The 12027-nt window shown below is 42.5% G+C and overlaps 1 protein-coding gene across 1 annotated transcript in view; it reads right to left on the bottom strand.

Moving 5' to 3' along the window:
* The window catches only part of LOC122673215, a 37561-nt gene that overhangs the window by 17726 nt on the left and 7808 nt on the right, over positions 1-12027 (bottom strand). Inside the window, exons 5-7 of the mRNA XM_043870741.1 lie at positions 10794-10932; positions 5204-5373; positions 3250-3411 (exon numbers count right to left, since the gene is read on the bottom strand). Coding sequence (XP_043726676.1) covers positions 3250-3411; positions 5204-5373; positions 10794-10932 — 471 coding nt within the window. The remainder of the gene's footprint in view (positions 1-3249; positions 3412-5203; positions 5374-10793; positions 10933-12027) is intronic.

The raw sequence follows: 12027 nt of genomic DNA, 5'->3' as shown, positions 1-12027 counted from the left end.
ATTCACACAGAGCTTGGCTGTGATTCTCCACAGCCTTGCACATCCAGAAGTACTGGTTGGATTTTCCCCAACTAAAATTAGACGCATAAAAGTAGAGTTTGGGCTGTAGTGAGAATGAAGCTAAAGCTCCTTCTATCACCTGGAACTTACTCTTTGTGTTCATGTTAGCACATTCGTACAAACTGGCAAGGTCTGGTGATAACTCATCCTAAATCCTATTAGTTTCTTGAAAAGAAATGCACATACCCATTTTGTTTGTTTACTTAAGACACAGTGCTTGCTCTGAATTCAAGAAAGAGAAGTTCTGAAATAAAACAAACAAAAGTACACCCCTACATGCTCTTATACACATATTAAGAGAAGACTTGAGGTATATGTGCTCTTTGGGAAAAAGCTAGTCTCATAATAGCTTCAGTCTTTTTCCTTCTTTTTTTTTTTTTTTTTAAACCATATAAAAGTTCAGTCCTACAGACTTTTAAGCAGCAGGTGTTAGAAATAAATCAAAAGCCCCAAAGGGTAAACAACATGTTACCCTTACAACTCTTTGAATGGAATATATCCTCCCCAAAGAGGAAACTGAGAATTTAGATACATTGCAACTTCACACCTGTGGGATAGAAAATGCAAATGTAAGCTTCCTAAGTGGAGGCCTAGAAAGTTCATCACTGATGAACAAGTCTTAGTATCATAGAATGGGGCCTATTAAAGTAGATGAAGTTGTAAACTGTTGTGCAAGACTGAGGGGAAATGATTGTATTGCCTTGCCAGTTTCAAAGGCACAACTTGCTTCCACTGGTCTTAATATAGAGCCTGACTTCTCTTAATAGTATCTTGTTCAGGCAATGTTTCTGGGCAACTGTCGTGATTATAATGCAGTCAGTGTTCACTTGTTTCAGTACTTATTGAGCTGCTGTTTGTGCCAGGCACTCTTTTGAGTACTGAGGACAGAGTACAAAGATAATGTACAAAGTCGCAGTCCTCTCATACTTTTTCTTGTAATTGGTATACAGTACCCAATCATGGTCATTAGGTTTTCACTATGCTTTTTATGGAGTGCCCACAGTACATTTGGAAGGAGGAAGCACTCCATTTCCGTTCAGTCGTTCAGTCGTGTCCTACTCTTTGGGACCCCATGGACTGCAGCACGCCAGGCTTTCCTGTCCATCACCAACACCTGGGTCTTGCTCAAATTCATGTCCGTCGAGTTGGTGATGCCATTCGACCACCTCAGCTGGCTTTGGCTTCTGGGTGTCTGGGAGTGTGCAGCAGGCCTTTGCCTTGTGTACCAAACTACATGCACTTGGAGAGTGTGTCTCTTCTCTCTCCTGAACCCTGTGCTGTAGAATCGATTGGTGAGACTGAGTATGGTTAAGCCAGGACATGACTCATGCAGAATATGCTGTGGGTATTTGCTATTGGATCTCTGTTTATAGACAGTTTAGTGGAAAACTCAATGTGGTTCTGTCTATATATTCATTTGTGATTTAGACCAACTTTATGGTGGCTTTACATATGGTATTATCAAGGGTGAGGTTGCAAAGTCTGATTCCCCACCAAGATCAATCAACTTTAGGAAAAGAACACTTTGGGATTGTGTCAGACCTGTACCTATAAGTAGCCACCCTCTTACTAGTCTGTGCTTAGAGCATGGAAATAGGCAAGAGCCTAGTAAATCTTGCTCAGAACTCAAATCAGTCCCCAGGGTGCACCTTACAGAGGGTAGCACTCTACTTGCTGTTTGCACACCTAGTGTGTGTTATTATGGTGCACGTGCAGTAGGGGTCAGCTCTAAGTAGTATCTGCAGTGTTGCTGTTATCATACAATCGAACATTAATAGGGGACAAGGAAAGACCATATGTTTAGTTTCTAAGGTAATTTTAATAACCTGTCTGTAGTTATTACTACATCAATATATCTTTGTTCATAGCTGCTAACAAGTATCAAGATGAATTGATTAAATTTTTTTCCTGTTCTATTATTGCCCTGGTAGAAATTTAACTATACACTTGTGATTTGGCTGTATCATTTCAAACTCAGTCTATTTTTTGTATGAATCTATTGAATTTTCAAAATTCCAAACTGATTTTGACTGTTGCACTCACTTTAAAAATAAGATTTATAAGATGAGGCATGTACTAAAAACTGGTTACCATGTAACTGTAACCTTGGGTGGTGGGTTAAACATACAAATATTAACAAAGGGTGTTGAAGATGGTAAGAGAGATCAAAGGAGGAACAAATGGTGGAGTCATCCCTACACTAATTTTAAAGTAAAAGGCATTGAGAGACAGGGGAAGGAAGGATGGTGAAATGATCAGAGAATTTGGTGGCCTCACTAAGCGTTTTTCGATTCCCTGTAAGACAAATGGGTTTCCCAGGTGGTGCTGGTGATAAAGAACCTGCCTGCCAATGCAGGAGATGCAAGGGATGCAGGTTTGATCCCTGAATCAGGAAGATCTCCTGGAGAAGGGCATGGCAGCCCACTCTAGTATTCTTGCCTGGAGAATCCCATGGACCAAGGGGCCTGGTGGGCTACAGTCCATGGGATCACAGAGAGTCGGAAGCAACTAGGTGACTAACACACACACACACACACACACACACACACACACACACACGAGTTTACCACAGTAAGTAACCATCAGTCTTGCATCCATGCTGAGTTGCTTCAGCCGTGTCTGACTCTGTGCCACCCCATGGACTATATAGCCTGCCGGACTCCTCTGTCCATGGGATTCTCCAGGCAAGAATACTGGAGTCGGTATGCCAGTCCCTTTTCCAGGGATCCTTCCAACCCAGGAATGGAACCCAGGTCTCCCACATTGCAGGCGGATTCTTTACTGTCTGAGCCCCTTGGGAAGTTACTTCTGTTAACTATTTCCAAAAGCTTAATGTAAATTTTATTTTGGAAATGCTGCCTTCGTTAAAAGATGATGAGGAAGTCATGAAAAGCAGGAAGCTTGTTTTGGTAAACACTCTATGTGTAAGTGTGTATTTTGAAATTTATTATTATTCTTTTGCATGGAGTGTTCAGGAGTCAAGATGTGCAATGAAAAAGGAAAATATCTAATATGTGGGGCTTATCATCTTTGGGGTACCTTCCTTCACTTTTGGCTTTGTGAAGTTTTTCACTTTTTCAAATCCTTCCTCTCTTACGCCTCTTATGTTTCTTGGGCAGTCGTAATGAAGGACCAGTCATACAGCTTCAGATTTCCTCTGTGTGTGGATAATGCTCAAATGTTCCTTACCTTTAAGGTGGATGCTACCACAAGAATGGACTCATCATCCAAGTTCACTTTGTCCCCAGAGTTTAGTTTCTTCTTTAGGGCTCGGCATGATTGTATTTTGCCTGATTTTCCGAAGATGCCTTCTGTAAACGGCCCGTTTTGGTTGATAAAGGAAAGCATATCCTATAGGGAAGGAAAGAAAAGAAAAGTATGGGACATTTCATATCTACAAGCCCAGAGCACAAGCTTGCTCCTCTTTTGACAGAGCTGTGGTGTATGAGGGTACAGTGCTAGAACTGGACCGAAGTCAATTTGAAATTTTTTCTTCAGTGTCTCTAAATATATTTTCTACCCAACAATCGATTTGGCATTCATACCCTGAGACATTTTAAACACTTGTGTAATCAGATTTTCCGTTTAATGAATTTACCGTGTTAAACGTCTCTGCTTTGAGGCCTTTGTAGATTCACCCTCTCCTCCTTCACCGCTCCTTTCTCATTATTCCCTGTTATAGATGCTCTTCCCTAAGTGTGGAAATCGTTTTGCCATATTCATGCTCCATTTGTGTATTCCCCTTTCAGGGACTGTCCACCCCATTCATTCCTATTTCCTGTATTCCCTCCCCTCAAAATCAGGCTCAATATGCCTCTCCTCCTTCTCCGACCACATTTCTTTCTCATCAGCCTTTCTAGTTCCTTTTTCTGTATTTTAATATCCTCTGCTGTCTGCAGAGTAGAGAGATAACAGATATTGGAGCCAGGTTTTTCAAGGAATGTGGAAATCTGTTCTGCTACTTATCCACTGTGTGACTTTAAGCATAGCACATACTTGGGTGTGGCTCTTTTGTTTTTCATTTATGAAGTGGGGGTGATGATAATCATAGCTGCCCCCTAAATTTTCTGTGAAAGACACAGGTCTGGGGTAGTGCTAGCACATAACTTGGATGACAAATTTCTTCATATCTACCATAAAATTCCCTGCATCTAGTGTAGTGCGTGGAGAGATAGTGGACAGTGAACAAGTGTTAATGCTTACAGTTCAATGTACTAATTTGATAAAGCACAGTCCAAACTCTGTGACTTTCTTTTGACACATTCTGTCAGGCTCAAATGATTCATTTTTTGCCAGAGGATGAGTACTTTATGCTTAAACACTTGAGTTACAAATCAAATCCGTGTGAGACATTTTGAGTCATAAGGCGGAGTAGACTCAGCTGAAGGAGACTTGAGACGAGTGTCGACTTCAAGGGAGGAGACCAGGAGACCATATGAGGATGAAGTGGACCCTCAGACATTCTTACACACAGAGTCTGAAGGAAAGTTACACAGCTCAAAATAGCCTGGAGTTAAAATTCCCCTCCAGGTCCTCCCCACCGTTCTATGCAATATAAAGAACTCTGTCACCCGAAGAAAAACATGGACATTAGGTTGATTACGCCCAGCTCCCAGCTGGTCCCAGCCTCTGGCCAGTCTCTGAAATTCCTTGCCCCAGCTGTGTGAGAGAGAACTGCTCTGAACAACCTTGGCGAACAGGCCCCGTTAGGACAGTAGCTTTCCACATACAGGCCTGTACATGCTCACTCTTTTCTTGGGGTGGTGCAGCAGCTCACTCCTCTGACTGCTGCCCCTTCTCGCCTCGTTAAAGGTGATCTGTTCCTGTCAAGTGCTGGTCTCATGCTTTCTCCCAACCTCGCCTTCTCTGACTCCCTTACCTTACAGAGTCCATTTTAACTGGCCTGAGCCAGTATAGGTGGGTCTTTGTTGAAATCAGTGGAATGGATGAGAGTACCTTTTCATCTGGTATTTGCCTTGTAACTCTGCAGTACCTAAATCAGACCTTATTCTTTGAAGTAATATTATGAAACTTATCAGACAAAGCCAGACTTCTTCATTTGGGGGTAGATTTGGAAGAGAACACTTGATCTCTCAGAACTCCCCTCCTCAGGAGGGTTACAGAAAACCAAAATAAGACCTACCAGAATTGGGGTGGGCAGGCTGTCATTATCACATACATCCTCAAGAGGAGCTCCAAAGAGCTGTTTTGGCTTTGTGGGTGGTAGAGGTGGGTGTTGGTTGTCCTCGCGAGTCCTGGAGCTACACCAAAAGGCCCAGGTTTTGACAGAACTCTTGCTAACTGTCTTCTTGTCTGAATCGAATATAGGAGAGAGATTTTCACTAGTAGTAGTTTAGCTTATTTAGCCTGATTTCCACCCCTTAGAGTCAGCAGCATGTTCATTGCAGTGGCTCAAAGAGAGAAACGGAACCATTTGTTATATAGAATTCCCCACATTCTGAAACAGACTAATTGCCTCCTTGTAGTGTTAACATGTTCTTCTTCCCCATATTCTGCAAACCAGTAGTTAAACCTAGAGGCGGGATCAGACTCAGGGTTGATTCTCCCTGTGACAGTGTTCCCCAGACAGTGCTGTCTATTCCCTTTGCCCTGTGTCATGAGGCACTTAACCTGTAGCTATACAGGTTTCCTAAAGTTAAGTATTATCAGTGGATTCTGGTATCAGATCTCATTTTAAAAGCCAAACATATTTAACATTCAAATCAAGCAGCATTTGGTTATCATTTACTTTTGTAGTAAGTTTCCTCCCTCTGTTCAATTTCCTGTTTGGCTTTCTGAGTACCCAGTCATGCCCAATTTTCTCTCATCAAGAGAATCGCCTTTCATGAGACATCCTGCCTGACCCCGGGGTTTCAGTCAGCCTCTGGACCTCTTCTCTGGGAGGCCACACCCCTCAGTCAGCTCCAAGGATGACTTCCTGCCCTCACGGTCCTTGGGAAGTAGTCATTAAACGCAGACTATGTGGTAAGATTACAGGTGGCCATTTTTCTGTAACACCTTCCTCAGCTAACCCAAAGATGAATTTTAACTACCAACAGCCCCTGTCAAAGGAATGCAATGAAGGGCTTTTCCAAGAAAGAGTGATCAGCAATGAAAAATTGAGTTCAAAGTTTCTCGTGCCCAGCTATAAATGTTTTCCTGATATTTGCTCAATAAACCTGCTTAATATTTCCTTAAATAACCTGTTTAAATAGCCAGCTACAGAAGTCAATAGAGGAGCCAAGTTGTAGAAAAATAAACAGAAGAATGTAACCACATGTTTTAAAATGCCCATCCACTTGGCTTTTCTGAGACATAGTGAGTGCATCACCATGTCCATTCAAGTGGGTGAGCCACTTGTGGTGCCGGGTGAGAGAACCAGAAGGCTCCCATTCTGCCTCCTAATGGGATAAGTTACCTGAAGCTCTTTGAGCTTCAGTTTGCTCCAACTTAACATAAATGATGCTACTTACACCTCGCTGGACTACATAACATAATGTACTACTCCGTGCAAGACATGTCACATAGCAGCCTTAATAAAGGTAATTTCCCTCCTTCAAAGGGCCTAAGGCAGCCTAGACATCAGTCAGCTCCCCCACAAGCAGACCCCACCTCCATTCTCCATTTGATTTTGCAGCCTCCAGAAGGTGTGCATTCCTGAAGGAATGTCATCACTTTGCCTTAGGCTCTTCCTGCCTTGACATCATACCGCCATCATTTTAAAAGGAGATGATGAAGAAAGCAAATGCATTCCTAAATTCAGGAAGAGATTCTCCTAATTAATATGTACAAATGTTAAAAGGATACATGTTTATATGGGTTGAGTTGCTTTATGCACCCTGGTGTCCCTGCTCTTAACCTGATTATTTTATTTCTAAAACTACCCAAAGGTATTCATGGATTCCAAATGTATTCATTCATTGTTCAGCTTTAATAAGAATGCTCAGGAAGAACACTCCATCAGTTGCTACAAAGCTATACGTCCAGGTACTCTATGAGCATAGATGGAAAGCAAAATAGACATTAAGCCCTATACTTTTATTTTCAGGCCTAGATGGCCCTTTCGTAATCCTCATTGGTTGGTGTTAGAGTTCTTGTTGGCTCTGTGACCAATAAACGTACATACTGTAGCCACGAAAAGTATGGGGCTCAGTTGTTCAGTCGTGTCCAACTCTTGCAACGCTGTGGACTGTAGTCTATCCTGGAGTGGGTTGCCAGGGACTGTTAAACAGGTTAACTTTATAACCTCATCTTTCTTAAACAATCCTGACAAGATTTAGGTTAGTGTTTCCTCATGTTCAAATTAGGGTTTGAATGTTAAAAAGTGAAATGTTGAAACTTTGTGGGTATAGAATAACAATTATGAGAATAAAAATACTTTAAGTAGAAATTCTCTTCTGGCCCCAATACTTCTTAAGTTAGTGAGACATTCTATTCAGAGAAAGAAATATCAATGGGACAATATTGGAATGGTAGCAGGGTAGCAGGGATAATAAGAGGAAAGATTTAAACAAAAAAAACAAACACATAAATATTTAGTCCAGTTCCATTCGCAGCCTGGCTCTGAAGCAGAATGGAAAGTGAGCTTGCTGTGGAGATAGACTCGAGAGTTCAAGTCTCAGGGGTGGTCCTACGATTGCAGAGGAATAGGACGGGGAGACCACTTTGTCCCTCACAAATTCATCCGAAGAACATTTGAACGCTGAGCAAATTCCACGAAACAACTTCTGAATGCTGGCAGAGGACATCAGGCACCCAGAAAGGCAGCCCATTGTTTTTGAGAGGAGGTAGGACAAAATATAAAAGATAAAAAGGGAGACAAAAGAGGCAGGGACAGAGATCCGTCCTGGGAAGGGAGTCTTAAAAGAGCAGAAGTTTCCAAACACCAGGAAACACTCTCATAGCGGGTCTGTGGGGAGTTTTGGAATCTCAGAGGACAACATAACCGGGAGGAAAAGTAAATATATAAATAAATAAAACCCACAGATTATGTGCCCAATGGCAGCTTCCAGCAGAAAAGTTGCCCAGACGCTGGCATCCACCACCAGCAAGTGGGGGCTGAACCGGGAGGCATGGGCTGCATTGCTTAGAGTAAGGACCGGGCCTGAATGCCCCGAGGGCAATCTGAGGGAGCTAATGTGAGATAGCAACCCGGACTGTGGGATAGCCAGAGAGAGAGAAAGAGAACTGTCCCGAGAAAAGCCCTAACCAAAGACTTTGCCAGACATCACCACATACACATGGACATCACCAGATGGTCAACACTGAAATCAGATTGATTATATTCTTTGCAGGCAAAGATGGAGAAGCTCTATACAGTCAGCAAAAACAAGACCAGGAGCTGACTGTGGCTCAGATCATGAACTCCTTATTGCCAAATGCAGACTTAAACTGAAGAAAGCAGGGAAGACCACTAGACCATTCAGGTATGACCTAAATCAAATCCCTGATGACTATAGAGTGGAAGTGAGAAATAGATTTAAGGGACTAAATCTGATAGACAGAGAGCCTGATGAACTATGAACGGAGGTTCGTGACATTGTACAGGAGACAGGGATCAAGAGCATCCCCATGGAAAAGAAATGCAAAAAGGCAAAATGGTTGTCTGAGGAGGCCTGACAAATAGCTGTGAAAAGAAGAGAAGCGAAAAGCAAAGGAGAAAAGGAAAGATATTCCCATTTGAATGCAGAGTTCCAAAGAATAGCCAGGAGAGAGAAGAAAGCCTTCCTCAGCGATCACTGCAAAGAAATAGAGGAAAACCACAGAATGGGAAAGACTAGACATCTCTTCAAGAAAATTAGAGAGACCAGGGGAACATTACATGCAAAGATGGGTTCAAGAAAGGACAGAAATTGTATGGACCTAACAGAAGCAGAAGATATCAAGAAGACGTGGCAAGAATACACAGAAGAACTGCACAAAGAAGACCTTCATGACCCAGATAATCACAATGGTGTGATCACTCACGTAGAGCCAGACATCCTGGAATGTGAAGTCAAGTGGGCCTTAGAAAGCATCACTTCGAACCGAGCTAGTGGATGTGATGGAATTCCAGTTGAGCTATTTCAAATCCTGAAAGATGATGCTGTGAAAGTGCTGCACTCAATATGTCAACAAATTTGGAAAACTCAGCAGGGGCCACAGGACTGGAAAAGGTCAGTTTTCATTCCAATCCCTAAGAAAGGCAATCCCAAAGAAGGCTCAAACTACCGCACAATTGCACTCATCTCACATGCTAGTAAAGTAATGCTCAAAATTCTCCAAGCCAGGCTTCAGCAATATGTGAGCTGAGAACTTCCAGATATCCAAGCTGGTTTTGAAAAGGCAGAGGAACCAGAGATCAAATTGCCAGTATCCACTGGATCATCGAAAAAGCAAGAGAGTTCCAGAAAAACATCTACTTCTGCTTTATGGACTACGCCAAAGCCTTCGAGCGTGTGGATCACAACAAACTGTGGAAAATTCTGAAGGAGATGGGAATACCAGACCACCTGACCTGCCTCTTGAGAAACCTGTATGCAGGTCAGGAAGCAACAGTTAGAACTAGACACGGAACAACAGACTGGTTCCAAATAGGAAAAGGAGTACATCAAGGCTGTACATTGTCACCCTGCTTATTTAACTTATATGCAGAGTACATCATGAGAAACGCTGGGCTGGAAGAAGCACAAGCTGGAATCAAGATTGCCAGGAGAAATATCAATAACCTCAGATATGCAGATGACACCACCCTTATGGCAGAGGGTGAGGAGGAACTAAAAAGCCTCTTGATGAAAGTGAAAGAGGAGAGTGAAAAAGTTGGCTTAAAGCTCAATATTCAGAAAACTAAGATCATGGCATCTGGTCCCATCACCTCATGGGAAATAGGTGGGGAGACAGTGGAAACAGTGTCAGACTTTATTTTTTGGGGCTCCAAAATCACTGCGGATGGTGATTGCAGCCATGAAATTAAAAGACGCTTACTCCTTGGAAGGAAAGTTATGACCAACCTAGATAGCACATTAAAAAGCAGAGACATTACCTTGCCAACAAAGGTCCGTCTGGTCAAGGCTATGGTTTTCCAGTGGTCATGTATGGATGTGAGAGTTGTACTGTGAAGAAAGCTGAGTGCTGAAAAATTGATGCTTTTCGACTGTGGTGTTGGAGAAGACTCTTGAGAGTCCCTTGGACTGCGAGGAGATCCAACCAGTCCATACTAAAGGAGATCAGTCCTGGGTGTTCATTGGAAGGACTGATGCTGAAGCCGAAACTCCAATACTTTGGCCACCTGATGCAAAGAACTAGCTCATTGGAAAAATCCCTGATGCTGGGAAAGATTGAAGGCAGGAGCAGAAGGGGACCAGACAGGGTGAGATGGTTGGATGGCATCACTGATTCGATGGACATGAGTTTAAGTAAGCTCCGGGAGTTGGTGATGGACAGGGAGGCCTGGCACGCTGCAGCCCTTGACCCCAAGGAGTTGGGGTCACTACAGTCCTTGGGATCATCAAGAGTCAGACACGACTGAGCAACTGAACTGAACCGAACCATGATGTCTTCTAAAGCTGTATTAGCAGCTTCTTGAAATCAGAACAGTCTTATCCTTCCTTTGATCTCACAAGCGGGAAACTTCCCATGTCTTGGAGCGGATGGAAATTACTGCCCTTAGAATGTGCTTTGGACTCCAAGATCTCCCATTGACCCTGGCAGCCTTGCTGTCTTTTGCATCAAAGCCAGTTACATTATTCACGTACCTGCAACCTTCTCACTGTTATCAGTGACGTCAGTGATATGACTGTTATCACAACTCACTGACTTCGGTCCAAAGAGAGACGTGATATCTTCTCCAAATATCTTGAGACAGTTTTCAATGAGAAATTGTATGAAAGAAATCTGTAACACAGAGGGGCAAAAAATGGGGTATTACTGTACATATGGCCTAATAGTAAATCACATTTCAGACATGAATCTTGGCTCTCACAAAAAATGCAAAAGAAGTCAGAAAAATTCACTTGATTTAAAAATTATATATATATATTATATATGCATCAGCTTTTTCTAAGAAATAACTAATCCTTTCAAGAGTACTTTGGGCACAAATTTTAAAATTCTTTTCGTCGGTGGACTAAAGTTATAATATGTGGCCTAGTCTGATAGCTAAAATTTTGTAATGATTGCTACATGCTTAACACTAGGATGATTTTTAAGTAGCCTACATAGGATGTTTGGGACAAAAATGTATATTTTCTTATTAAGTTTTGTTTATTTTTATTGAACTTTTTTCTAGTTTTCTTGAGATAGAATTTATATATACCATCTCATTAAACTTGATAAAGCATCAAATGCAACACAAATTTTGAAATTCACTTCAGTGAAGAACTATCTGAAACGTGGGTAGCAGAGGTTTCTGTGTGGGGTGGCAGGGTTTGTGACGGAAGAAAGCATCTGGAGAGAAAACATGTCTGTCTGTCTAACTGCATTGCCTTGCCTCACACTTGCTGTCCAGGGGAGCTTGGAAAAGAGCTGTGATCTTCTTAGGCATGTTGTGGCTCTGTCAGGATGTTCTGAAATATTTTACTAGCCTCCTCATCCTCTAGCAGAGACACAATAGAAGCCAAGTATTTTCCTGAATGAGCCAGAACTGGCAGAGTGAGGCCGGTATGTGTGGAACCTTGGGTGCTCATATTGCCCAGGCCGCCTAAGATGTGCCGAGACTGACCAGATGTATTGAGTGTTGTCATCATTGTGTAATGGTGAAATCATAGTTTGGAGGTTTGTACACCCCTCAATGATTAGGCTGAGAGTTGAATCTTGGTTCTCAGACTCCAAAGCCACGTTCTTCTCTATCACACCATCCTACTCTTATCTCTCTATTGTTTAATCTCTTGGATGGCAAAGGAGAAGTGACTCGACTGTTCTCAGTTGCAACACACCTTCCCATGCCCAACCAGAGCAGGCCTCTGCCAGTCCAAGGCAGTGTAATTAAAA

Source organism: Cervus elaphus, chromosome 17, assembly GCF_910594005.1.
Source record: "Cervus elaphus chromosome 17, mCerEla1.1, whole genome shotgun sequence".
NCBI classification, from domain to species: Eukaryota; Metazoa; Chordata; class Mammalia; order Artiodactyla; family Cervidae; genus Cervus; species Cervus elaphus.
The sequence above is the reverse complement of the archived record's forward strand: the minus strand, read 5'-3'. Positions and strand labels throughout refer to the sequence as shown.